Source organism: Haliotis asinina, chromosome 10 (genome assembly GCF_037392515.1).
Source record: "Haliotis asinina isolate JCU_RB_2024 chromosome 10, JCU_Hal_asi_v2, whole genome shotgun sequence".
Lineage (NCBI taxonomy): Eukaryota > Metazoa > Mollusca > Gastropoda > Lepetellida > Haliotidae > Haliotis > Haliotis asinina.
This window is the reverse complement of record NC_090289.1, coordinates 25,741,831-25,769,758: the sequence shown is the minus strand read 5'-3', so window position 1 is coordinate 25,769,758 and position 27,928 is coordinate 25,741,831. Positions and strand designations below refer to the sequence as shown.

General features: G+C 36.2%; 1 protein-coding gene across 5 annotated transcripts in view; it reads left to right on the top strand.

Annotated features, from left to right (window-relative positions):
* Positions 1-27,928, top strand: part of LOC137297643 (trafficking kinesin-binding protein 1-like) — a 95,069-nt gene that overhangs the window by 48,868 nt on the left and 18,273 nt on the right. The window contains exon 1 of one of the 5 annotated variants that reach the window (XM_067829539.1): positions 2,415-2,535. The exons of 3 other annotated variants lie outside the window; for them this stretch is intronic. In XM_067829539.1, coding sequence (XP_067685640.1) covers positions 2,508-2,535 — 28 coding nt within the window. In that variant the 5' untranslated portion in view covers positions 2,415-2,507. Of the gene's footprint in view, positions 1-2,414; positions 2,536-26,013; positions 26,712-27,928 lie in introns of those variants that run through there. One more of the 5 variants, XM_067829537.1, reaches the window with a different exon arrangement.

The window sequence follows — 27,928 nt, the reverse complement described above, 5'->3', positions numbered from 1 at the left end:
GACAATTGAAACACTCACAGGTCATATGTAGCAGAGTACTGACAAAATTGGACAAGGTGCATTGCACAACGTTGATTAAAACATATACACCAAACGTACACATCATGTTCTCAAACATAGATAGTATGTTATATTTTGCAGTCTGAGATTTTTATGCCAAGTCATCCTTTTGAAAGAATAATACATTTATTATACCCCGCTGTGAAGTAACGTGGGTATATAACATCCATTCCATTCGTCCTCCAAAAATTTTGCCTGGAGCATATCTCTTGAATTTTACATGCTAGGTTCACCAAACTTGTTAATCATCACCCATAGGTGTGCCTTTTGCTGTTTTAATTTTTTTGTCAGAATTTGTCTTGTTTCCATGGAAACATGACTTACTGCAAAATGTGTTTGATGTTAGCTGGCTACAGCATATAACCTAAACTAAACATGCTAGATTCACCAAAATTAATACACAAGTTAATCTGATGATGACCCAGGGATATGACATTTGCTATTATTTAAGTTTGACGTTAACTTCTCACTTTTCTTGGACATTCTTCATATCATATGTACCAATATATGGTTTATTCTCTGTATCTAGATTTGTTACGTCCTTGACGTTATCAACATGTGATATATCTTCTGTATATGCATGGGGTTGTTTTGTTCATGTCATAAGTACAAATATAGTTCTAATTGATTCTAAATAGGAAAGGGTCTCCTGGAGTCAGAATTAAAAGTCACTGTGCAAGGTTGTGTCCCTTGAACATGCCAGGATCCCATAGCCTTGTTTGATAACAAGATGTGCCCAGATTCCTGTGTTTCACGAATATGGTTATAGGAACATTATGCAATAATCAAATGTCTACAATGGTTATTGTACGTCTGTCTTTATACATATATCTGTCTGTAGACAAGACAATTACCTTTGTGTTACATACAACAAATTTAATCATTCACACTGTTCTTAACTTTTACTTTTTACCCTCTTCCTCTTGGCCCTTACTTTAATGTTATAACTCTAAATGAAGCAAGACTAGTTCAGTCTCCAGGCAGTGCTTTTAAATTAAAGAAGTAGTTGTCTCTCCGCATGATAACTGCATATTTTTATACTTAAGCTTTAGTGTAATACATTTGTCTGCTACAGTGAGTGTCTGTATTGTGTTCTTTCAGTGCAGTTAGTCTGCTTCAGTCCTCGGAAGTGGATATTAATGACACCTGTGGCAACACAGAAATGTGGGCCTAGGCTTACCCTGTGTATACCCATGGCGTTCCAGATGCCAGGTGTGGGTTGTCTGATGTGGGGTATGTTTAGTGATGAACTTTGGCCATTGACTTAATTCTTATGATCATTCCAAGCATATCTTATGCTAAAAAATGCACTAGCCTATGTGTGGGTCTGTCTGTCTGTCTGTCTGTCTGTCTGTCTGTCTGTCTGTCTGTCTCTCTGTCTCTCTGTCTCTCTGTCTCTCTGTCTCTCTGTGTCAGTGAGAAAGAGGGTGTGTCTCTGTATCTGGATCTGTCAGGCAGACAGAAGAGAATGCACATTAACCCAACAGCGAAGTATATGATAAAAGGGGTTGGTTTTCACCGGAACAGTATTCTAGACTTGCCATCTATAATAAACTTGCATGAGCTGTATTGGGTATGTTGATTTAGGGTGTGATTGTTGTTAGACTGAATACAAGGATGGTGGTTTCATCACACAGTTTATATGAGCAGCACATCCAGTGTCATTGGTTCCAGTAAACATACAGAAAGTAGGTATTTAAGGCAGTAAACTATCTGTCAAGATTCATGTCTGCACATAATTTAAATAAAAACAATGGGGCTTAGTCAGTTCCTGGTGTGTAATATAAACAATGGGGGCTTAAACAGTTCCTGGTTGGAATGTCACGGTGACCAGATGCATTTAGTACACATTTCCTGGCTAATTAGCCTTGCTCCAAGGCTGAAGGTTGAGCCTGTGGGTGTATAGTAATTCTAACTGTTAAAGAGGCAAATCTTAGATTAGGGGACAGTGTAAAGACGAAAGCTGTTAGATGGAAAATTCTTTTTATTCATGTACTTCCAGGATTTTTTGTTTTTCTTACTATTTATTACCTTGGAGACTTGAGCAAGGTTAATCCCTGATGTCCAGTCAGATGTTAGGAAACTTTGAAAATCAAATCAAGACTATTTAGCATTAGTATCACATTTTGTTCTGTAATGTCTGTGTGATTTAAGAAGTATTGTAACAAAACACAACACTATGGCAGTTGAGATTATGTTTTAAGCCAATATCTGTTTCTCCCGTACCCCTCCCCTGTCTTCCCCTCTCAGCACATCCCCTCCCCTTGTCCAACATCCTCCTCCCCGGTGCAGTGTGATGTAGAGAGAAACTGGCACTGCGGAAGAAGCTATTTTGAGTCATCAGAGGCAGATATAGAACAGTTCTCAATATGGCGGAGGGCTAAGTCAAAGATGAGAATGTCATAGTTTTCGGCAGGTTTTTTGGCGTTACCAAAGAACATTTCGAAATGGCAACTTGTCAAATGGAGCAACTGGGTGAGAGTTTTGAGATTTTTATGTTAGTGAAGGAAGATTCAAATCTTAAATCCTGTAATTGTCATTGTAAGGATGATGCAAAATTGTGCCATGACCTTGGTAGTGAAATTGGTTTGCGATCATTAACAAATTGTTTCACTTAGCATTTATTATTTAGATGTTGGCAAATTTTGATATTTTGCAGTTTTCAAATTCTGTGAAACTTTTCTGACACAATGTGTTGCATGAGAAAATAATAGTTCCTATCTGCCAATATTGACATACAGGAAATATTTGTCTCTTGAAAAGGCTTGCTGTTCATTTATTGGATATTTCTCATGTATATCACAATATGTTTTCATTTATGGTTGATATTGATTTTAAGAAAAAAATATCCATATTGGAGTTCCCAAAGTTGGCAGTTGTGAAAGTACAATCAAATAGGCAGTTGATTAAGTTTCGTTATTGATAGGTGTGGCAGTTATAAATTGTGTGGCCACATCATGCAACATTTCATCTGTATTGTCGTGTAAAATACCTTAACCAGTCAGGCTAACAAAAATGCGTAAAAATAATTATGACGTGAGGCTAAATGAATATGTTTGGATAAATATTTTTCAATCATTGAGTATTTTATGATGCTCAGGATGTACAGTTTAAGTCATGGTCCGGTTATTGTAAACACATGACACAAGACCAAACCAGTACAGTACAATTCCATGTAATAATAAAGGTATCTGAAAGTCAGTGTGACAATATGTTTTAGTACTAAAGAATATATCCCATGAAGATCCGGGATAGAACTGTTTTTAAAGCAGTGAGTGAGGAGTCAGTTAAACTTTGCTCTCGCATCAGCATTGTTTCAACTGGACAGCATCGAGATGCAGTATACACAAATATGCAAGGTCTTCAGCAACATTTTCTTGTCTTAAAAGGCAACTAACAATATTGCTGACTTGGTTGACACAATTGTTTAAATTGATGGTCGTGCTGCTGCTCACTGGATGTACTGGTCCAAATTTTATTATTTACAGACCATTGCCACCTTTCTGAGTGCAGTGTCAAACAACAAAAAAACTCAGTAGAATACAGTACTATACTATTAATCACAACTACAATCAATGTTGAATCAAAAGTCAATTTGACAATATCTTTATCCCTGACTCAACAATGAAACACTGAAACTTTGACATACTCCATGTACAGAGTATCCTCACAGACTACTCAAAGGCTTTCCCGTCTTTGTGAAAGAATGGGGTCTTTAAAAGTCAAAATCTTGTCAGGGTATAATCTGTGATAACTTGCAGTTGATATTTTAACCAATACACATCAGTGTTCATTCTGTCTCTTCTTTGTATATTTATTCATTAACCAGTAAGAACAACATGTTTAATACAAGGCCCTTTATCAGGCTTTGTTGCTATGCAGTGACATGTATCGCTAGGGTGTGGCAGTGTTGTTGAATGATAGGTAAATTGATATTGCACAGATAGTCATCCCAATCACTACCTACAGATTATGGGCCTAATGCACACAGCACGTAACCAGCTTTCCCATGAGCTGACAATGGCGTAGTTGATATGATTGTGATCTGGGGATGTACTTATCATCTGACACACTTACAAGGCCATATCAGAAAACATATCAGATATCAGATATATAAGAGTAGTCTACCAAATAAGTGCAACATTAATTTTAACCCCATGAATTCAGCCATGCTGGTATTTTCTATCTAGAAATTTCTATGAGGATGTCAACATTTGCAAATTCTTACAGTGTATACTGGCTTTTGTTTGTTTGTTTGCTGACCTGTTTGTTTGTTTAATGCTGTCCTGAGCAATATTTCAGCTATATGGCAGTTGTCTGTAAATAACGGAATCTGGATCAAACAATCCAGTGATCAACATTATGATTATAGATCTGCACAGTTGGAATAAGGACATGTTACACAGAACAGATACTGATACTGATAGAGAAAAGAACATTCCCTTTGCAGGTATCAGCTATAAATAGATTTGTCAGATAAGTATTGCAGAATGATTATGATGATGTGTAACCGATATGTGTGCAGAACAAGGGTTGAGTCTGTTAATCATCTAAGGGTTGTGTGACATATTTTCTAGATTTCCGGGGAATGAGATATCAGTTGTATGTGTCATGTAAGTAGGGTGGGAGTGGTACTTCAGTGGTTGTAAAATATGTAACAGGATTTGAGTGGGTAGATCATAGTTGTTTGTTTATTATAATGAATTAGTGTGACTTTTCAACTGTTGGCAATAATTAGTGAGAAGTGAAATGAAAAACGTAATGAGTTTATCATCCTCCATGCATGGCAGTATGTGGTATGTTTTGTTGTCAGTCAACTGTAGGAGGAATTTCGGGAAAAGTTCAGGGTTAACACTGAAACCAGAATGTGTGTTTTGGATGCAATCCCAGTGACATTTGTGTTACTGTAGCAGATCTGACAAGAGAAACCTGTGTGTAACTTAAATCAGGTTAACTATCAGTATCTTGTGTGTCTGCATGATTGTCAGTGCACAAATACAGAAGAGGATGAACATCCCCAAAAATTGCCAGTTAAATACAGTTGAAATTAAATGATTATGCTGAAGTAGACAAACATCAAATGATTCAGACAATAATCAAAAAGTGAATTTCACATTAAGATAGGAAACCTTCTGGAGCCTTCTTTTATAAGCAAATGTTTGTCAGAGTAGGTTTGGGTGGACTGGTGAGAGCTCATTTGGAAAACTTTTCTTTGTGCAGAGTAGCCTCCCTTAGTGGTAACAGGGTAAGTGGTTTGATTTTGAGTCCTAAAGGACTTGTTGTGGTCTTTGGGAGGGCAATTCCCTGTGCAGAGAAGCCTCGTTCAGGCTGTGCCGGCAGCTAATTGGTGTTGAAACGATGTGATTCATACACTATGGTGCATATTGGTAGCCTATATCTGTGGGTATTATGGAAATGGTGATGATTTATGAACTGGACTTTCTTAATCCTCACCTGTTTGGCAAGCCATAACGCTTCTGTCAGGCCCAGTGAGCAGCTAAGCAAAGTGTTAAGTGATTCCCATGATGTTACTGGAGTATTGCTTAAAGTGGCGTAAAACCACTCTCTCTCTTTCTCTCTCTCTTTCTCTCTCACTCTGTCACTCACTCACCCACTCACCCACTCACCCACCCACTCAGTGTCAACAAATCCCATTACTGACCAAACCCATTACATGCAAGCCAGCCTATTTCAAACCAGGATGTACATGAATCTGTCAAGGTGTTATGTTCAATACCCGATGCCTCTGATAAAGGTAGGTCATAGTGAAAGGAACATACTATTCTTGGGAATAAACATTCACATGTAGGCGTGTATATTGTCTTACCTGAGAGGTGAGCAATTTTTTTTACGACCTGGTTTTAAACTGGTAAACATGTGTCAGATCATGCAGTTAGGTGGGCGGATTGTTTATTTCATAGGAGCCATATCAGTTAGGTCAGAGGATTGGACCTGTCATGGGAACAGTTTGATTCCTTGACCTCATATATTGTTCACTAATGAAAATATTTTTATTTTTTTAAAAAAATATTCCCTTAAATCCCAAGATTTGTATTAAAATGCTTACTAACAAGCGCAGTAACCATGGTTACGTTTTTAGTTTCTTTTCGTTTCTGAAGAGTTAGTGATGTCAGAGCAAGACTCAGTATTGCTTATCATGTATTGCCGCGCATGGAAATGTTTCAGTTATGTTGTCATGTAAAAAGTATGTGAGTACATGACAAACCAGTGATTGATATCATGAGGATTTATGTTTAACATCCCACAATGCATGGTGACCTACAGAATAATGTTTAGTTTCAGAATAAATGTACTTTTTAGATTAACAAATGAACCCATTTAAACTGAAAAGTAACCCAATAAGATGAGAAATACAGAACCTGAGGAAATCTAGACTTGCTTCATTTTTGGCCTGTGCATTGCAGGGAGGGCTAGGCAGTAGGGAGAGACAGTTTGTTACACTCTGGCTAAGTGAAAGTAGTGAACCGACTAGATGACCTACAGTTAAGCCTGGTTTTACACTCCATTCAGATGCCTCCAATAGCAAGGATATTTAATTGCTTAATTGACTAATTCTTGTCCACTTGATCCGGCGAAGATCTGGTTTCCAGATACCCATGCTGAGCATATGGAGGTTTTTGATGTGATGGTCAGTTTCTCTGGCATGGTTGATGTGTCTTATTGTTTCAGAATTCCTTAGTTGGATGCCTATGATGTGAATCATGGATTTTCTGGTCCATTTAGCTGAAAGCTGTAGTTTCCTGAATCCCGAGTGTACTGTTAAAGGAACAGCAACAATTGATATTCTGAATCTCTGCAGGGGTTACCTTATGTGGATATACATGTATGATCAAGTTAATTCCACACTTGTTCCTTTTAGGTGTGTAGTAATGCCACATGCTTTGTAAATGACCTTCCTTAGGGGGTTAATAAAAACACCTGTCTCCAAATCAAATACGAAAATGTGTTAAATTTCACTATTGATTCTATGACAACTTAAAAATTACGTCTATACAATTGTGCCAAAAGGAATTATATTAGTTTTATACCACATTCAAACAATATTCCAGTTTAATGACAGCGGTCTGTCAATAATCGAGCCAGACAATCCAGTGATCAACAGCATGAGCATTGAGTTTGAACATTTTCTTGTCTAAGCAGTTTTATGCAGACACATTGATTGTTTGATTAAACAGCATCATCAAGCCAGTTGTCAGTGTTGTCTCACAAGACATTGGACTTGTGTTTTATAATACACACCTCCATTAATCAATACTACCATCCTTAGTGGAGATGGAAAGACAGCTGGTCCATTTGTGTAAGGTGCCATAATTCACTGTGCAGAGTTCCCTGCCTTGGGTGTGTCAGGAACTGAGATCATGATTTCGAGTTGTGTGTCCTGCCCACTTATGCTTTTGGATTTGTCAGCTCCATACCTATGCTCATGGATTTCACTCACTCGTTCACTCTCTCACTCACTCACTGTAAAGATTCATTGATAGGAGTTACTAGTATATTACTAGTCCTTGTGTTGTAATTTCATGGTGCATTGTATAATGTTGAAACGTCTTGTGAGATAAGTGGTAAAGCTAAGATAGCTACTTTCATTTCAACCCGTCGGATTTCCACGATATTTGAATTGGATACATTATGTGAAGGCATAATCATTATCCATATTTTTAGTATTATGAAGGTGAAGTATATGGAATAATTTGGACAGCCTCCATCACCAGCTATTGATGTCAGTTGAATTACAATGGTATTTTCTGCTACAGTCTACACTCAGTGGCTGTCCAATCCTCTATGCAAAATTAGACATACTTCCTGCTGAAACGAACACCCCTTCTCAGCTTACTGTGCAGTGAATCACCAACAGGGATGTCAACAAGATACGTAGACTGAGTCGCTGATATGTACATAGCTGAAATAGGCAGGTATTGGACAGCTGCTACGCTGCACGTAATGATATTTACTGTAATAGTCAGTGTTATGTAAGGCTGTAAGACTGGTTTGGGCAGCAGGCCATTTCATAGTTATATGTGCTCATGGCCATACAGATTGCAAAGAGCTGAGAGCAATTATATAATCTTTTTTATGTTGGGACACTAGTTAATGCTAGTACAGCAGACTTCTTGAAAACTGACATCTCCTCAATCAAACATTGTACTTAACTGTCTTTTTACATTTATTGTGTCGTGTTGGGTTTTTTGTCAAGTGCCAAATAACAGTTGTACCATCACATGACTTCCTTTCTGTTCTGTTTCTCAAGCCAATACATCAAGTCTTAATTAACATATGTCATGTAATAAAGCTCATGTATAATATATTGCTTGACTTATGCTTAGTCTCTGAAGAAATATGATTTGGACGAAAACAAACAGCTCCACTTAAATTTAAAGGAGATCCAGTAAGATAACCTGTAACCTGTGAAAAGTCCAGGCTTCAGAAAAAAGGTACATTTATTGTATATAATTTCAGGTAACTGACTGTTATTTTTTTTTACAAATACCTGTTATCTGCTTGATTTATTACCTGTCTGTAAGTTATCAAGGTAACATTGCCCACGTGACATTCAGGTATGGAGAATTAGGCTGCTCCACAGGCAAATATGGGGCAGTACTGAAGCCTAGTGGTTAAAGTATCTGTTTGTCATGCAGAAGACCCAGGTTGATTCCCTACATGGGTACAGTGTGTGAAGCCCTTTTCTGGTGTCCCCTGCTGTGATATTGCTAGAGTATTTGCTAAAAGTGGCGTATAAAACCATACTCAATCACTGACTGCTTAAACATCTTGTGCTGTGTACATAAACAAAAAAACAAAAATTATTTCCTCCAAAATGTTTTCATCTATATATTTAAAACAAGCTAGCAGTTATATTTTAAGCAGTTAAATAGAGTCCTTAAGGCTATTTGACTGTAGGACATGGAAAGAATTGCCAGGCTAGTCATACAGTGATGGTGAAGTAAGGAAAATGTGTGTGTCTGGTCTGAATAACTTTCTTAGCTCATTTATTTATAAGTGAATGAGTGAGTGTAGTTTTATTCTGCTTTCAGCAATATTCCAGCAATATCACAGTGAGGACCTGAAATGGGCTTCATTCATGGTAACCATGTGGGGAATCCAACGTTCAGTCTGACAAGCAGATGCTTTAACCACTAGGTTTCATCGCTTACCCCAGTTAATTATGAGCTTCATTTATGATAGTGGTGGATAGGGTCTGTGGTTACTGTTGTAAGATTCAGTTAACTCACTTTTCTTCAAGTCATCTCTAAGAAGTGAACTCAGCTGTGTTTGAAGTGCAGTGACATCTCACTTAGTGGTCTGTTCTTTGAGTAAATGCGTGGGTTTGATTTTAGGGCGGGTAATGACATCTCGTAGAGTGTTGTGTACACTTGAATCACACAACACTTGAATCAACTCAATGCTTCATTTTGAGTAGGTCCAGAGTTCACAAGGAAATACGTTTTTATTCCTGTGCTGACAGCAATCCATGTCCAATCCTTTTCATCTCCATTTGTACAAAAGTTTTCATCTTTTAGAGAGTTTTTAAAGAAAACTTTATGTTAAGTTAATAATGTAAGGCTGCATAGTGAGCTTTCATGAGATAAAACAATTTGTGGTGTTATTTTTGGTTTCAGTGTATACAGTTGGTTAAACAGGGCGATGGGGTAGTCTAGTGGTTAAAGCATTCACTCATCAAGCGAAAAGACAAGGTTCAATTCCCATTATGGGTACAGTGTGTAAAGCCCTTGTCTGGTGTCCCCTGTCGTGATATTGTTGGAATATTGCTGAAAGTGATATAAAATTCAATTCACTCACTCAGTTGCTAAGGTATATGAGCATTTTAAGTTCATTACTTACAATAGCACTAAAAGCTCATGTCAGGTTTACCAACATCTGAAGCCAGCATTACTTTTTCCTCCCACTCATTCACTCACTCACTCACTAATTCACTCACTCACTCACTAAAAAGTTAAAATAACAACTAAACAGTATTTGCTTCTCAGATTATTTGCATTCATCTTAACTTTGTAAATTACCTTGCTATCTCAACTGGCTGTCCTCGTTTACATAACAAGCTGTATCTGTGCAAAGTGTAAATCTTGGTGCAGGATCCACAGAAACTCCACTGGTGTACGTGACAGTAAAAAAACAAATTCCAGAGGCGTATACACACTACACATTGAAGCAGTAGAGTATTAATTAAATCAGGGAGCAACAGCCTCAAGGTTTTAATCCTGGTCGGCCTGTTTCAACACCAGGTGAGTCATTAAAGCAGATAAGATGGGCTGACTTGGAAGACGGAGAGTCTTGTGCTGTAACCTTGGGTAACTTCAGTAATAACAGACAGACTCTGCATTTATCACGAGGTAACACTGGTTATACTCACCTTGATGTCTCATCTGGGGAAGTCGTGAGGTATTTCAGATAACTGATGATATTGAGGTGTGTGAGAAAACTGACTTTATGGATCAGGGTTGACACAGTCGCTGTTTGTCAAACACATTTGAAGGACTATTTGTATTCTCCGTAAATCTAGTAGTTACTTAAACTTCAGTCGTGTATTGAGTCCTGAGTGGGATGTCATCATTGTGTTTAGATTAGACGACACATTAGATACTTGGGACAAGATATTTGGTGTACTTAAATGCTGTGAAGTTTCAGTGTATTTATCTTGACTCTCAGAGGCCATCATTCATCATTCATGTCAGTTTACTTACTAAAGGATATTTGAAATCCATGTTTTGTCAGTTAAATCTAAATGTGTGACTGTAGATCTCTTGATTTTCGGTGGTAAGCAAACAAAACCTAACTTTTTAGTTGTGTTAAATACTCCCAGTGATATGATAAATTATATGTCAAAATGCTTCAAAATTTTGATAATTACTTTTAAAGAATGCACTTTTTAACAAACAATGATTATGAAACATGGCCAAGTGTTACATTCAGGCTTGTCTTGTTAGATATAAATGTGTAATACTTCAAAACGGAATCTTATTCCTTGACGTTTTTCCCAAGAGTGTTCACTACATCATGTATTTGTTATGGCTGTTATAGTGGTGGTGTTGGAGTCCTGCAGCATTGATTAAGGACTCCTTCAAGCATGAGTGGCTGATATAAATATAGGACACTTTGAAATATTGATATTTACTATTAATAATGCATCGAGAAGTTTATTGAGTTGAAATTAATTTTATGACAACAATTATTTGGGCTTAGATTGCATGTCCTGAAGATTTTAATGTTGGCCAAATTGACAGCTCTCCTTATCTTAAAATGTCTGCCCAGTGAATATCTTCTGAACATATTATATTTTATATGGTGCAGACTCTGTGTATTGCTAAGGGTTTTGTATCATAAGTTTACATCGTATTTTTCCAAAACTAGCATAAATAAAATTGTTTTGAAACAACTCTAGCTTGAATTTGCCAAAAGCAAACAACTAAAGGTACTATGTTCCACTGAATATGTATTTTGTGGTCATAATTTAGTTTATGATATTAAAACTATATTTCAAAGGGTAAATATTAATTATGAAAATAAAATCTGTCAATGCAAGCAGTTTGTATTTCCTTTAATTTGTCCAAAAATAATTTAATCTGCTCCAAAATTGATATGATTACAGTCGAATGAAATAGAGCTGAGCAAATTATGATGATAAAATTCAGTCATGGTGTTTCTGTTTGCGTGGGATGTTTGGCTGGAGTAATATCTCCCACTTGGTTTGTGTGTATGAAGTGTCACCAAACAGTTCATGTACATTTCACATCAAAGACAGTGTAGTTAATTCATTGTTAGAACTGTAATCAACACGACATTGATGTTGTCGTTCATTGTTTGTTCATAGCCCTATTGAGGAAGTATGCTTTTATATATGTTGTCTCCATGGTTACGTTAGTGCGGTTGTTAGCTCAGGCTTGTCAGCATCCCAGTGGCTGGAGATGTAGGTTCATTGATTCGCACTGGCTGTTGTACAGAGGTGCTACACCTGGGTGTAGCCTGTTGTACTTACCTGTTGGCACATCGTCTATTTCATTTGTAAGGAAATAGCCGCCCATTGCTGTGAAATTTGGACATTAATTACCAGAGACTGATTTTGATTACAAGGTAAGATACCTGAAATAGATGTCTGAAATGCACCCAGTCTGATTACAGGTGTAGATTTCTTTTGTTTGTGTGTCTTACCGCTGATTATGAATATTGGAGTTGACAGATAAGGCAGACTGGTTGGAATATTTGGAAATCTGCATTGTGGTGTTGTCAAAGCAGTGTTATTGAAGTGTCCTTGTGAAGATAAATATCTTATGAATTATTGATTTACAGTCCCGGGTAGCTGTTTGAATAGAGCTCCTACACAGATCAATGCTGTGTTGTTTGGCAAGTCAAATGTGTGTGTATCCTATCAGCCTGTAGGGATTCTATGATGCTGTGGTCATGTAGAAATTTGCAAAGGTTATCTTATCCAGAGAATAGTGTTTTTTCAAGGAATACATTTGTGGATGGTCAGTGCACTTCTTTTCATTTAGACATTTGCAGAAATTGTCAAGAGCCAGAGAAACAAACAATACCATTTTCAGTAGTCAGTGCACTGTCACATTTAGTGAAAGTTGAGTAACACACAAATTTAATCAAGAGTTGAGCAATACAGTCTACCAGTCTTGAAATGCATATTCTTCAGTTATTCATTGATGAAAATGTGGCCGTTTACCTTGTTTGTTAAAGCATGGGCTTATTTCTTTCTTCTTGTTTCAAATCAAGAAATTCTGGGATCACGTTTTGTTACATTGTTGAAATGTATACTCCAATAGCAATGATCATTGCTCATGATATCAGTCACTAGATTATGTGGTCCAGATTTAATTGCTGTCATGTAGTATGAATACTGATGAGGACAGTGTCAAAGAACAAGGAAATTGCATAATCGGCCAATTGATACGTGGTAAGCTGAAAACCCACAGTTAGATTTTGTATACCGTGAGTAATCTACAGTTATGATCATTGACTCAAGTGCACACTGCTACCTTTAGTTCATTCTGATCATAGTTTGTTATGTGCATTTCTTCTGAACCCTGAGATCGTTACAGCATTTTACATGGTTTACTGAATTTGTCCAGGGTGTATTGAAAGGACATCAGTTAAGTATGGCCTGAGGCAGTGTGGTGAAAGATGTTGATTATCCACAGTCGGGTTTGTCCTTCTGCTTTAGTCACAGGTTTATAGCGGCAGGGACCAGCTGTCATCTCACAACATATCCAAGCAGAGAGAGATAATGAGGTAGTCTAGTGGCGAAAGTGTTTGCTGGCTTCATGGGTTTGCTCCACAGGGTACCATGTGTGATTCCTGGTGTCGACTGCTGTGACATGCATTAACGCACACTGACGTCAAGGAAAGGCAGATATGAATTGTTACAGACATCTGAAGTCTGTAAAGTGTAAAGTTTCTGAAAGAGGTGCCAAGAAATTGTTTGTTCATTTGTTTGTTGTTTCCCCACTTAGCACTGTTCCAGCTGTGTAACAGATCTGTAAATAATCATATGTGGACCAGACAATCCAGTGATCTACAGCATTAGCATTGAACCGCACAAATTGAAAACCTTTGACCCGTTTAGTCGCCTTTTACAACAAGCATGGGTTAGTGAATGCCAATATTCTAACCCAGACCTTCACAGGTTGGTCAACAATTAGAGCACCTATCTACACAATGAGGATATGATAACAACCATGCATAGGGAATGACTGACCACTGAGGTTCATTTATAGATATACTGCTACACCGTGCAACAAAGCAAATGGATACCAAATTTTGACATAACAAAGCCAGACCCTTTCAAAAGCATCCTGACTCATTGAACATGAAAGTTATAGATTTCACGTTAAGTACATGGCAGACAATGTCAAATTTCATCTTTGAGGCTGTTCATACCATTAAATATTGATGCCATCACCATGTGTTGCCACACCTATATGATTACTTATGTGGTATATGTATTTGAATAAAGCCATAATATCTGGAGTATAGCTTGAAAAATGATATACACACTGTGTGGTATAGAGCTGTTGTATGCATAGAATAGGCCTAGAGGAACTATTCAGCATGTCGATATTTTAGTGTATCAAATTTTATTATTGAGATGCGGTTGTTCACGTGTTGGATAAAGGAATGATGGCTGCATATAGGCTGAATTTTATGTGAAGATCATTTGAACAATTTACAATTCAAATCCATGTAGAATCATAAAATTTAAATTTGTATTAATTATTAAGAATGTTAAAGTTATTTGATAATGGAGCATGTAAACTAAAGTGTTAAATGATGCTGTGTTTGCATTTTTTAGAGTCTGAGCCACCCTCCAAATAAAATGTTTCTGAATTATTTTTTTCCCACATCATTTTTTAATATTTTTCAAAAAGATTCAGTATACCAAACTTCATCAAAACAGAAATAAAATTTAACTCTCCAGCACAGAATCATGCAGAAAGTGTTGCATCAAATAGCATATCAAGAGAATTGGTTAGTGTTGGTTTAGGACTGCTCAAATTAATGTGCATTACAGTCAAGCACATTTGTATTGAAGTTTGATGAGTCAAACTTACGGTTGTCTTGAAGAAAAGGCTTGGTCACTCTCATATTCCTTATCAGAATTCACCATTTTGCAGTTGCATCAAACCTTGGATAACTGTGGGTATTTACTGAGGAAGCATGAACCTTGATGCAGTGGTGATTGACTATATTCCATAAGAGATGCAATGGGAATGAATGACCTTCAGATCACACATGCTATTGACAGTGATGTAGATACAAATTCCAAGCCATTTGAAGTGTACCAATGAATACCACATTTTGACTTAGGAAGTGAGTATTGTTTTATGCCACACTCAGCTATATTCCAGCTATATGGCAGCAGTCTGTAAGAAATTGAGTCTGGACCGGACAGTCCAGTGATCAACAACATGAATACAAATGAGATACAATGACTTGTTAACCAAGTCAGCAAGCTTGACCACCCAATCCTCTTACAATGTGCATGGGTTACTGAAGGCCGAACACGGTTAAATTTGTCTTAACAGATTTTTCTGAAAAAAACTCACAAACAGAATCAGTTCCATGATACTTCAAGATATTAGACCCATCAAGGTCCCGGGGAAGAATAGGCCTTCAGCAACCCATGCTTACCATAAAAAGCGACTGTGCTTGTCATAAGAGGTGACCAACGGGATCAGATGGTCAGGCTTGCTGACTTGGTTGACACATGTCATTGGTTCCCAATTACGCAGATTGATGCTCATGTTGTTGATCACTGCATTGTCTGGTCCAGACTTGATTATTTACAGGCCGCTGCCATATAGCTGGAATATTGCTGAGTGCGGCGTAAAACTAAACTCACTCACTCAAAATATTATTCATGAAAATGTTATGCCTAGATAGTTCACAAGTGTTTTGGTTTAATTATGAAAATTTGGAAATAAACTTGACTGTTGAAAATGAAATGAAAACATTAGGAATTATGTGCATAACATTCAGGTAATGTTCTTCAGGTTTACATTAGCCTGGGCAACCAGTCCTTTTCCTAAATGTGTTTGTGTTTGCGTAGTAGGGTGAAGCTTACTTCAGAGTTCAGTGAGTATTCATCAGTTGAAAGTTTTCAAAACTGATTTTGCACCACCTTCTACATATTGCTATTAATGCAGTCACGATATATTATGGAATGCCAGAAGTCTATAAAAATTAATATAAGACTGAGATACAGATTTTGATTTCTTTCTCTTTTCATTGTGGCATTTTGGTGCAGTTACTGAATTTGTTATGCTCAGTGATGCTTCAGAGTCCAAAATACCACAGTGTCATATTTAAATGACTAAATGAAACATACCAAAATGTTGATAGCACTTCTAATAATTTCAGACTAGACACATCATCTTTAGACATTTTAAATATACTCTGATCCCTTTTATACAGTTGGTATATATTATATGAGAAAGATGTTACCTGTCCACTCGCTATACTCCATGCAGACTTACCTCAGAGACATTATTCTTTTGATAATACCTCTCCTTTAAAATTTGCACTTCATAAACTGATTTTTGTAAAGCAGCACAGTACACAACTTTGCCTGTTATATCTTCTCTGTCTCTGTTTAGGATTTTCTTTCTTTTTCTCTTTTCGTCTTTTTATATTTAGTCTTTCACCTCATTTCATTCATTTATTCATTCATTCATTCATTCATTCATTCATTCATTCATTCATTCATTCATTTGCATGTTTTATGGCAATTTTACCAAGAAAATCATTTTTCATAAAACGAGTGCTGTTCCTTCCCTTGTGAAGTAAGTAAATGTATAAGGGTTAATAGTTTATATTTAAACCTTTATACACTTAATTATTTCACACTTGTCACCATTTATATGGATGACTTCTTGTCAGAAATATTTATAGGACCTCTTTCATCATATGATTATATAGTAAACTCACAGTTTAAAAAAACACCATTTTGACGCATGTACATGTCAGTTGACAGGTTGTCAATGGCAGAGAGCAATTGACAGACAGGCAATTGACAATCAGTGCAGTGCATTCCTTTTTGTTGATGTAATAGACGACAGACAGGTATGTTTCTTGTACAGACACTTCTCTACCGAGATGATGTTTTCATATATTTCTCTTTTTGCCTTATTTATGCAGAAATAAATCAAGGTGAGTGGTATTTCTAGACAGCACTGTTTGACCCCACCTTAGCCTGCTTGTTGAGAACATGGGCCTTGTCTGTTTCTGTGTCAATCATTTGGGCTGCAAGAAGCTACAGTGGCGATTAACATGTCACATGGATAGCAACGTGTTCCTTTATGTTAACTGTGTTGATTATGATACTAGCAGGAGTTCATGTGCATAAATGAATGTGTTGCTATCGATTTATTTTTTTTTTTATTCTGTACCACAAATTGTTATTACAATTCTGAAACAGAAATGCAAGCATTCAGTTGTATGTATTTGTGGCCATTATCAGGTTTTTTAATGAAAATAAAATGTAAATTTATGTAGTATTTTTCCTTTTACTATACACATTCAGCCATAACTTCTTTTTTTCTTTTCTTTTCTTTTCTTTTTTTTGTTGTTGTCTGAAGCCAAATACCATGATGTTTGTTTTGAAAATATAACTGTCAAGCATGCAAAAAGCAAATACACCTATTTACTTTTTATTACTTGACATACAGCCATCATGGCATTTTTTTATTGCTTCTCCGAAACCACCAATACAAAGATACTTGTTTTGACTATTTTTTCTGTTTGGAAATCTTAACAAGCAGGTCTACCATACGCCCCCCTGTTATAGAAGTGCTGTATATTGTATGGAGTCATGTACCTTATATCTATTTCTGTATTTGTTGCTGTTCAATAGTGTACATGTATTCCTCCAACAACTGTAGACATGTTTTGCACTGGCCGTGTCGTGTCTGTCATGTCAAGTATGCATGTTTCAGTTTGGTTGATATCCAGTAATGGTTTACTTTGAAGTAAAATCAACAAATGTATGATGTAAGGCCAAACTAATAAATGATTTAGTTTTGGCAGAAACCCGGTTAGGGATAACATTCATAATAAATTTATTTTGTCCAAAAATGGATTTCTCAAGGAATGTATTGTGCTTTGTAAGTAAATTAATGTCTTAATCACAATAACCTTGTGTTTGTCAGAAAGACGATTTTCATAGAATTGACAAGATATGATTTTTTCTATGTAATTATTTTGTACTCAGTTGCTTATATGACAGTTAAGATGTGAAGCATGGATGATGCATGGTGGTCAAAAACATAACATTAAAGAAACAAGTGTTGCACTCATGGTTTGAACACACTACAGTTAGATTTAGAGAAGATAATGCAGTGGTCAAGCATAACAGGATATGAAACTGTTGAACCTCAGCCAGTTGAAACACACTGCATTCAGAATGGGAAAAAGATGACACTATGGTCAAACACTACATTCAGAATATGAAACGCACTGCTGTCAGGAGTTGAAACAGATGACTATGGTCAAACTCTACATTCAGAATATGAAATGCACTGCTGTCAGGAGTTGAAACAGATGGCTATGGTCAAACTCTACATTCAGAATATGAAATGCACTGCTGTCAGGAGTTGAAACAGATGACTATGGTCAAACTCTACATTCAGAATATGAAATGCACTGCTGTCAGGAGTTGAAACAGATGGCTATGGTCAAACACTACATTTACTACGGGAAACAGGTAATGACGGTCAAAAACTACATTCAGAAAATGAAACACACTGCTTTCAGGATGGGAAACAGAGGACACTATGGTCAAGACAACATTCAGGATGGGAAACAGATGACACTATGATAAAAAAATGACACAATGAGAATGGGAAATGGATGGACACTATAATCAAACACACTTACAGTCAGTACATGGAACATGATGCATTGTTGCCAGACATATATTTCGTATTTATGCATTTACTATATTTGCATGTGCAAGTTCTTCAAATTCCTCCATCTACAGAATGAATGCAGTGTGTGTGAATGGCATGTTAGACTCACATCACATGTAAACATGTGCTTGACCCTGCAGATCAAGGGTCAAGTTCTGAAACCAAACTTAGAAATATTTTTAAAATTTAAGCTAATTTAAAATGCCTCAGTTTACATGAGTAGGTCCATGCCAAGTCATCTCACACATGGGAAGGCAACGTGAAATGGAGATCTAAAACAGAAACATATGTTTACACAGTGATTTGTTTGTCTTTCAAAATAGAAACACACCTAATGCAGTGACTGGTTGTCTTCTTTTTAACATGAAAATTGCTCTGTATCTCTCATTCAAAGTTATTTATGAGTGGATCTTTGCCTCTTTTGGATTTTAACACTTCTGCTTGATAAAGCCTCAACTGGCAGATTCCACTAATGGTATTTCTTAGCCACATGTTGACTGACAGTACAAAGGCAACTTGTGAAACAATTTCTATTTTTCCATGGGAGCTAAAATGCTTAAGACTCTTTAAGATATAATCCCTCATGACTTATCCTTTCCTGGAAATATTCCAACTCAAAATTTATATTTTTTAAGTATTGTTTGAAAAAATAGAATGGTTTCAAATCAGGTTTCAGTTTTGCATCCGTTTTCATCTTTTGCTCACACCCTAATCGGTTAGATTATAATGAAGAAAAAGCCTGACATGATCACCAGACTTGTTTCCATACTTCCATCCACAGTAGAAACTGATGATAGTCATCTGATGGTATTTTAAAATCTTGTTTACTCTTAAAAACAAATGTCCCAATACTGAAAAAGTTTTCACTGAGTCTTTAGTCATTTATATATATTATAATGGTTCTAAGTCATTAAAATATAACACTGACATTGCAACAGACTGTTTTTGAAACATTTAGTGAAAGATGGTTTGAATATACTTGTATTTGGTTTAGTAATGCCATCAGACCAGTTATAAGTGTGTTTTAACAGTTAAATCGTGGTCATATGTCAGGTTAATATCATTAGTTTGTATTCTTTCTGAGTTGAATAAAATTATACCGGCATAAATTAATCTAACTTGGTTGAATTTGACATTTAAATGCTGATAAAGGGTGTTGTATATTTGTTTAAGGTAGTTTTACTTTTTCTTGTCATTAGAAATCTGGAACGTGTGAAGTTGCATGTGCGCATTCTTGCCTCAGGTCAGTGTGACCTACATGTCGTTTCACAGCATTGTAAACAACAATATTATGAGTCTGAAATCACTGCATACATCTAGAGAGATAGCAGTGACAGTTTACAACTAATAGTGTAATAATTATTCATACCCAAGAGAGGTTCATGCTCTGTTCGGGAAGGGACTGAAGAACTCAAAATAATGAAACCAACCTCACAAATCATTGCAGTATTACAGTGCTGACACTAAGTGATTATATAACATGTGAAAAGATCCTGTTCTTCTGATAATACACACCTAGTGCAGGCAGCAAGGTTGTCACTTGACTTTCATTTCACAACAGTTCTCATAATGTTGAATATGTTGGCAGTCGTTACAGTGTAACTTTTATGCTGTTTCTGAAGTGTGGCACATCCATTTAGCATGAATTTGAATAGGACCTCAGATGGTGCTGTGTTTATGGAGTATCATTATGGAGGCAGTTGTCTGAGACATGATGACTCAGCTGAATGATTGTCATTCACCTTTGAATATGTTGATTGTAGTTCATGACATCAATATCTGGATTTTGAACAGGATGCTGTCATCAAATAGGAAAACTGCAGATTGGGATGTTAAATGGTAAATGAGTAAGTCCTGTGTATCAATTACAACATCAAAACACTAGTTACACCCAAATCATGTTTATGTTTAGATAATATTTGGGTTTTTTTCAGTGTTTTATCTGCAAACTTAATCAAGCAAAAGAATTTTTTTTTGTTTTTACAAGGCATTAAAAAATACAAACTGTATTCAGAAGTCAGACAGAAAACGTGAAATATGTATCTGGTTTTGTATTAGTTGCCGATTTAATTTATGACCAGGCAGTCTTCAGAGGTATCACTTTCTTCAAAATTTCTTGGTAATATTTTGTTTTGGATGCTGTTTTTGTAATTTATACTATGTTTGGCATCATTTTTCTTTGTTTCATCATATTTCTTATGTTTAAGTACTACAGAAACAAATACCTGTAGTTATCTCATGAACAATTATGTGGCATGTTAGGTTTTTAGCTATGGTGAGCAAATTAAATGACCACTCAAAGATTTTATGTGTCACAGACAAAACAGAATTTCCATTTTATTAGGAGTTTTTTTAATATTGCAAGATTTTTAGAAGATGGTTCTATTACTGATTTGATAAAACTATAAAACATAGTCCCCCAGTGTCAAACATTAACTGGAATAAGCTGAAGCTGTTTAACTGTAGTATGCACCCAATTTTTACACAAATGATGTTCTGAAATGAACCCTCATTCGTTAATTGTGTAGTAACCTCAGCTGTCGTCATTACTTGTGGGTGGGACCATATTTCTGGCTTGGTTATCTAAGGTGCTTCCATTCGCTTTAAGCAGTACATGCCTCGCTTAGATGTGCCAGAAAGCTATGTCATGGGTTTGAATCATTCTGTCTCATGATTTGTCAGCCTAATGCACATATTACAGGTTTTCATTGCAGTGGTAAACATCACCTGTAGGCTCTAGGCCCATATTATGATGACATGGTGTGATTTAACAGAAGTACTTTTCAGAGAGGCATTAAACCCAATCTGTTTCTCTAACACTTACCAGTGAATGTGCTTAATTTGGTTTGTCAAAAGTGATTGTTGAAGGATGAAGACAATGAATCATTCCAGATTGTATTGAAAATATTGGAGCAAAAGTTGTAGGTTTTACATCCTGCATTTCAAAGACTAATTTTGATAAAGGTTTCTTCACATACATCACATGACTTGTTGGAGAAGCATTTAGAAGTTGGGGCACTAGGAAAGGATAATATATAGATGGACAACTTTTATGACCATCTGTTACTTCCATTTATCATATGGCTGAAATATTTTTGCAGACATAATTATTTCAAAGAAATATTGCTGTGAACCAACATTAAGATTGTTTGCTTGGATTTTCAATTTGCTTTCATCCCATGAATCAGTAGAAGAAACATGGTATGTCACCAGTGCCATTTAATCAAAATTATTCAGAATTAAACAATGACTTTTTATTAATGTAAACCCTGTGGGCTCTGCATGCTCATATCCTGAAATGGAGGAAGAACAGGGCTATGGAACTGACTCCTTGCATGACCCAAATCTGAGGCACCACTATGGATGTGGTTTCTGTTTGATAATCTCAGGGGCAATCTACAACAGGGATAGGTCACTGCTTGCTTTCTTTACCATTTGTACTAATTAATGTGTGCCTCATCATGCTCCAGTGCACACAGTGACTTTTCTCGTTCCCAGCACAACTCCGGCTGTGTTTACCAGAACTTTAACCAGTTTATTATATCAGTCAGAACTTTACAGTGAATGAATGAATTATAGTAAGAATAAAGAGCAAGAATTATATGTAAATAAATAAGAAAAAGAATAACAGAAAGAAGTACATATGTGAATGAATGAAAGAATAAATGATACACTGCAGCCTTCCCTTTCCCTTTTTAAAGAACACAAGCATATCGCAAGAACACATGTGGTAACATCAGCTGTCCTTTAAAAAAATCTACTTTGAGACATTTTTGTTTACATTAATAATTAATTCAGATATCTTATTGCATGTGGGGAATGGCATGGACATTAACAAAATGTTAACTGAATCTGTCACACACCCGTCAAAAAAACAGAAAGGGTAAAACTGTCATAAAGCATTGTAAACACCTTTTCAGATTTGTCAAATAATAAGATCAACAAGAAAGAAAGAAGTTATGGAACTATAACCCTCAAGCATCACAAGCATCAGTGGCGGATCAGATTAGATTGACGATATGTCATATATTTCACACACATCACATAAACCCTAACATTTTGTTTAGATTATGAAACTATCACTGTTACTTGCAAACACATTTCACCTGATGGTATATTCCCCTCATAAGAATTAAAGGTGTATGTAAAAGCTGTTTTTGAAGAAATAACTGGAAACACTCCAGCAATGGTGTGTAGTATTTCATTGGCGAATGAGAACCGATCAGCGATATGTCCCATATTTCACATACCTCAAATACACACTAACATTTTTTTTACTTGCAAATACCTTTCAACTAAATGCATGTTTACCTTCTAAAAATTAAGCGAATGTGTGAAAGAATGTGAATGTGTCTTATCTTTGCGGTGAATGGAGAATGGAAGCCAGGGAGCGATAACATATCGACTTGAAACTTTACTACAAATCTACTGTCCTATGTACTGACACTAATACCAATTACTTGACTTAAACTGACTGAAGTGACAAAATAGTTAACTTATCTTCTACATGTAGGATTTAAGATGTCAAAACACTCAGCATATTTAATCAGCTGTTGAAAGTAAACAGGGCTCAATCTTAAATACTAGACCCTCTGAGAATCACTGTACAAACCACATGGAATAAAGAAATTTTTATTATGTCAAGAAATCCAATAACTGTTATAAAATATTAAGTGTTTATGAAAAAGTACAAGCATACAATACCTGTGATTTCTAAATAAGTATGTTGACAGAATGGCATTTTATATAAACAGTTGTAAAATATATAGCGAAAATAAATTATTTAATAGTAAGTAACTTGTAATGAGTTTAATATAGGAGTATTAAAAAACTAATAAATTGACAGTTAACAAAAATGTTTCAAAATTCTATCTGATGACTTAAAATAAACTTGAATTCATATACTGAAGCACAGAATTATGTTTTGAAAACCTGTCTGTCAAGGTTGGAGTGACTACATCACAACAATCAGGTAGACAACAGGTGTGGACAGTCCTGTATCAGGTGTATGTGACAGACATCAGCAACAACCCACATCAGCTGATCTGTTACAGACTTGCTTATTTCATATTATCAACACCTAGTGATGAGTTTACCTGGCTGTCCGAAGTAAAGTTTCAAAATATACTCAAAGGTAACTTTCTGTTGTTTTACAATGTGTGACCTAATTGCCAGATATACATTATGGATTTGATACCTGCTCAAATATTTGTTATCAGACTGTTGACATGTTTGTGAGAATGTCTACATGATGTATGTGTTTAGCATGTGTGTTCATTGTCATTCACTGCAAAGTTCACGTGTCTATTCATGACTGGGTCTTCGGGTTATCAGTAGTATTGTAGATATGTACTGTTTACAGGTATATTTGTGATACAATAAGCCTTTGTCAACATTTAGCCATTGCACAATTTGTCGAAACTTGACACGTGTGTGTTACATTGATGTTTAATATAATTGGCAGTTTGACGTTCATTTGCCAATTTTTCTTCCTATTTGTTCCAAAACACATCTGATAGAACAATCACATTTCTTTACGTTTTAGTTGTGCTGATTTTCCTCAGTATAGTATATTCTGCAATTAATTTCTGATCATTCTGCATGGACTCCTTCATATTCACTTTTACTATCAAACTTTAAGGTAAGAGACTGACTTGGAATAATTGCATATCACTGATACTTAAATAATACGTTCATATTTTTTAAAAGTAGAATTAATTGGCTGTTTTATTCATTCTGCATGGAGGAATTAATACTTTTGGGGAATGTGTCATTTCAAAATGAATTTCTCAAACTAATCTGAAAAGTGAGTTAAAAGTGAGTTAGAAGTGAATTATTTGTATTTGAAATTTGGAGTATTTTGATAGTGATAATAGTGGAAAGACAAAATAAAATTGTAATTAACTCATGTTCTGATAGATTCTGTATTTTACTCCAAATAGCTCCTAAATTTCTATTCAGGAAAATTGCGCTACCTTAATAACTGAACAATGAAAGAGACATGTCAGTTTGTTGACTGGACAATGAAGAATGGAATATGTAGCCTGATGATGCTTGCCTTTGGTTTGAATCTCAGATTTTCACCTACAGTTTGTTTTATTTAAACTATAATCAGTTTGCAAAAAAAGCCACTGGCCCACTAGCCTATGGCTAGTAAAAATTCAGTTGGGCCAGGAAGTGTCAACAGTCACTGGCCCGACTGACTTATAAGTGACTTTCATGGGGTCATTTTGTAAATATATCACTTTCTCTGACTTTTTAAATTATAATGCACCTTTAAATCAGTCAAGATTATGGCCTGATAAAAATGTTCACCATGTCAGCAGCTTAATAGTGAAACCTGTGTCTACATTCACATTTTGGGCTGGATTTTGGGCTAGTGAACTATTTTGTGGGCTAGCTACTTCAGCCATAGGCACAGTTCATTCTAAATGTGTGAAACAGTTCAAAATGGCAGCGTAAGCCCTGTTATGTTTTAAGTGAGAAAAGTCGTTCACAAATGTGTTTTTGGTCTTTCTGTCTCTCATTGAATAGAGAGCACCATATGATACTGTCAAATGTCCTAGTAAAGTATATCCCACTTGACTTTTATACCTAAGAATAATGTTACCTAAACCAAAAATATCTTCATGTTAGTATTCCAAATAATCAATTTTTTTTTTCTTGTCTTTGGAGGATATGATTTATGATTATCGAGTTATTCTTTTCTGAGCGTCTCCCTTGTAAGTTGTAAACACCTGGAGCACATTGCAGGTATGCTGAACGGAACTGTCCCATTACCTGTCAGCCAATCACAACCTCTGCACGTAGGCCCCCTCGAACACCTGTTTAATAAACATTTACACCAACAGGAAACATGTAAATGGGAGAAGCGTGTAGTCACCTGATACAGTTATGGCAGAAAGAAAAGTACACCTGTAGTCCTCTGAGACAGTTGGACAGTGGCCGTGCACAAAGTCACGCTGGCCTACATTGACACATCCATGACCTTGTTGAGTGATTATAGTTCGTGCCTCATGGAGAAAGACTATCCTTTACATTTATTTTATTTTTGTAGTTATTCCAAGTACTTCAAAATTCATTTTCAAAGAAGTTGTACTTAGAAATGAACCATGTTTTTTCTGAGGTGCTTGAATTAAATGGTGGATTATTAATCAGACAAAAAGTGTATTATGTTATTGATTGATTAAATTCTTACCTTCTAAAGATCTAGACAAAGGAGCTTTTGGTTTTCTGAACATGTTCACTCTTGTTGAGTTAAATCTGACTAAGTGGGTTTACCAAACTCTTAAAACTTGTTTTTGTAACACATCACGAGTCACTGTGAATTGGTTCAACTGTACCATATCAATATGGCCTTGTGTTCCTTTGAAATAATCACTGACAAAAATTGTAAACACCATCAGATATCAGTGTCCTTGACTGTCAGGAGGTGGAGCTACAGCCCATGTGACAGTCTCAGTGATCATGTAAATAGATCGCAAAGGCTCTGAAGCTTCAGATAAGGTCTTGACTAGTGACAGGCACATGTAGAAACCTCTGAAGGAATTAAGCCCATCCGTGTCCAGTTAAACTTTGACTAATAGGAGATCTTTTAAGGATCAAAAAAACTTTCTCTTGTACTTTTTATCATCCGGGATTTTTTTGTTCAGTGGAGGAAAACTGCAATCATGTAGAATTTGAAGTTTTCAGCTTTTCGAGACAACTTTGTCTCATTTGGACTTGAGGGCCTGTATCTAAAGTGAAATATTTCAACATTGTGGACAGTAGTCATTTCTGAAATGGAGACCATTGATAATATGAACAACAACAGCAGCAGCAGCAGCAGCAGTCATCCCTGGAGGTCTGACATCCGCTATGATCCACTGGTCAACTGGAATGTAATATACGAGGAAACCTCTGACACTGACATGGAGCAAAGTGATGATGCATCATTGTCCGATGATGTGACACCACGCTGCAGGAGTCCATCATCATCAGAAACAGAGACAGAAAATGGTGGAGTTGAAAAACGAAGAGTTCGAAGAAGACGCAGAGCTTCCTTTGATGAAAAACTGTTTCGGAATAGACAGATGTCCAGTTCATCTGAAGACAATCTGAATCGTCGCATGGCCAAAACATCTCCCGGGACACCAATAGAACATAACAGTCTCAAGAACTTCCATTCTGAAAACTTGTCATCTGCATTATTTCTGGGAAGCAGTAAGTTTCTGCTCATCTTTTACTTTGGTGTAAGGAGATCAGTTTTGTTTTGCTGTTTTTCAGTGATGATGATTTGAAGCATTTTTATTTGTGTGAATGTTAAAAGTGAGGTGGACTTCTTTTTGAATAATGTATAAGCGAATGTCAGCTACTTTTTATTTTATTTTGGTACACTAGCTTTGATTTTGTTATCCATGATAATAGCATGGTCTTCCAATTTGTGTCAGTCTAGTGTTAATCAAGAACTGCAGTAGGTAATTTAGTTTTGATAACGCAGATATGGTATCGTTATTATAATTACATCGAAGACCTCAACTGTGTTTTGAGGTACTTTTGCATGATCAGATGTTAATTATTACAGAACCTTCGTCAGCGGGCACAAATTTTGGTCAGTTCACTGAATTCAGTTGCTATCTGTTGTTTTAATACCGTCAAATGTGTTATAGGAGAAACTGCTCAATCACATCCTTACTTAATACAGATTAATAATTCTTGTGAAATTTGGATATAATTAGGAAATGACTTTTGTTCAGAGTTTCTATAATTCTTAAGAAGCATACCTATTTTCAAAGAAAGGGATGTAAATAGATACTGTTTTGCACTATTTATGTGCTGACACTTATTCGAGTCATAGAGGTAGTGAGCTAGGCCTTAGAAGTTAAAGCATTGGCTTGTCATGCCAAAGACCCAGGTTCAATTCCCTACAGGGGTATAATGTGTGAAGCCCATTTCTGGTGTCCCTTGGTGTGATTTTTCTGGAATATTGCTGAAAGTGGTGTGTAACCAAACTCAGTCCAGTCATAGCAACCATATACAGTCGAACCCCATTGTCTCGAACTCGGTTGAGACGAATTCTCGGATGTGTCGAACTGACATCTCGGTCCCTGCCGATTTCCTTATATTTATCATTATTTTTACCCTGATATGTCGAACTAGATGTGTCGAATTCCCGGTTGTGTCGAGCTCATTTTAGGGTCCCCAAAGGCTCTAACAAGTACAAATTTACCCTTTTGTCTCGAACTGTCAAAGCTGGTTGTTGCAACTGAAAACTTCAGTCGTGCAATCGGAAGTCATCCTCATAAACGTGCTACCTAAAGATCAAAAGTAACGATTAGCGGACTCAACAATCAAGTGACATGTTTAACTACGCATCTATACACACATTGTCAGCACACTTACCAACTGAACTTTACTCAAACAATTAACCATAATTAAGT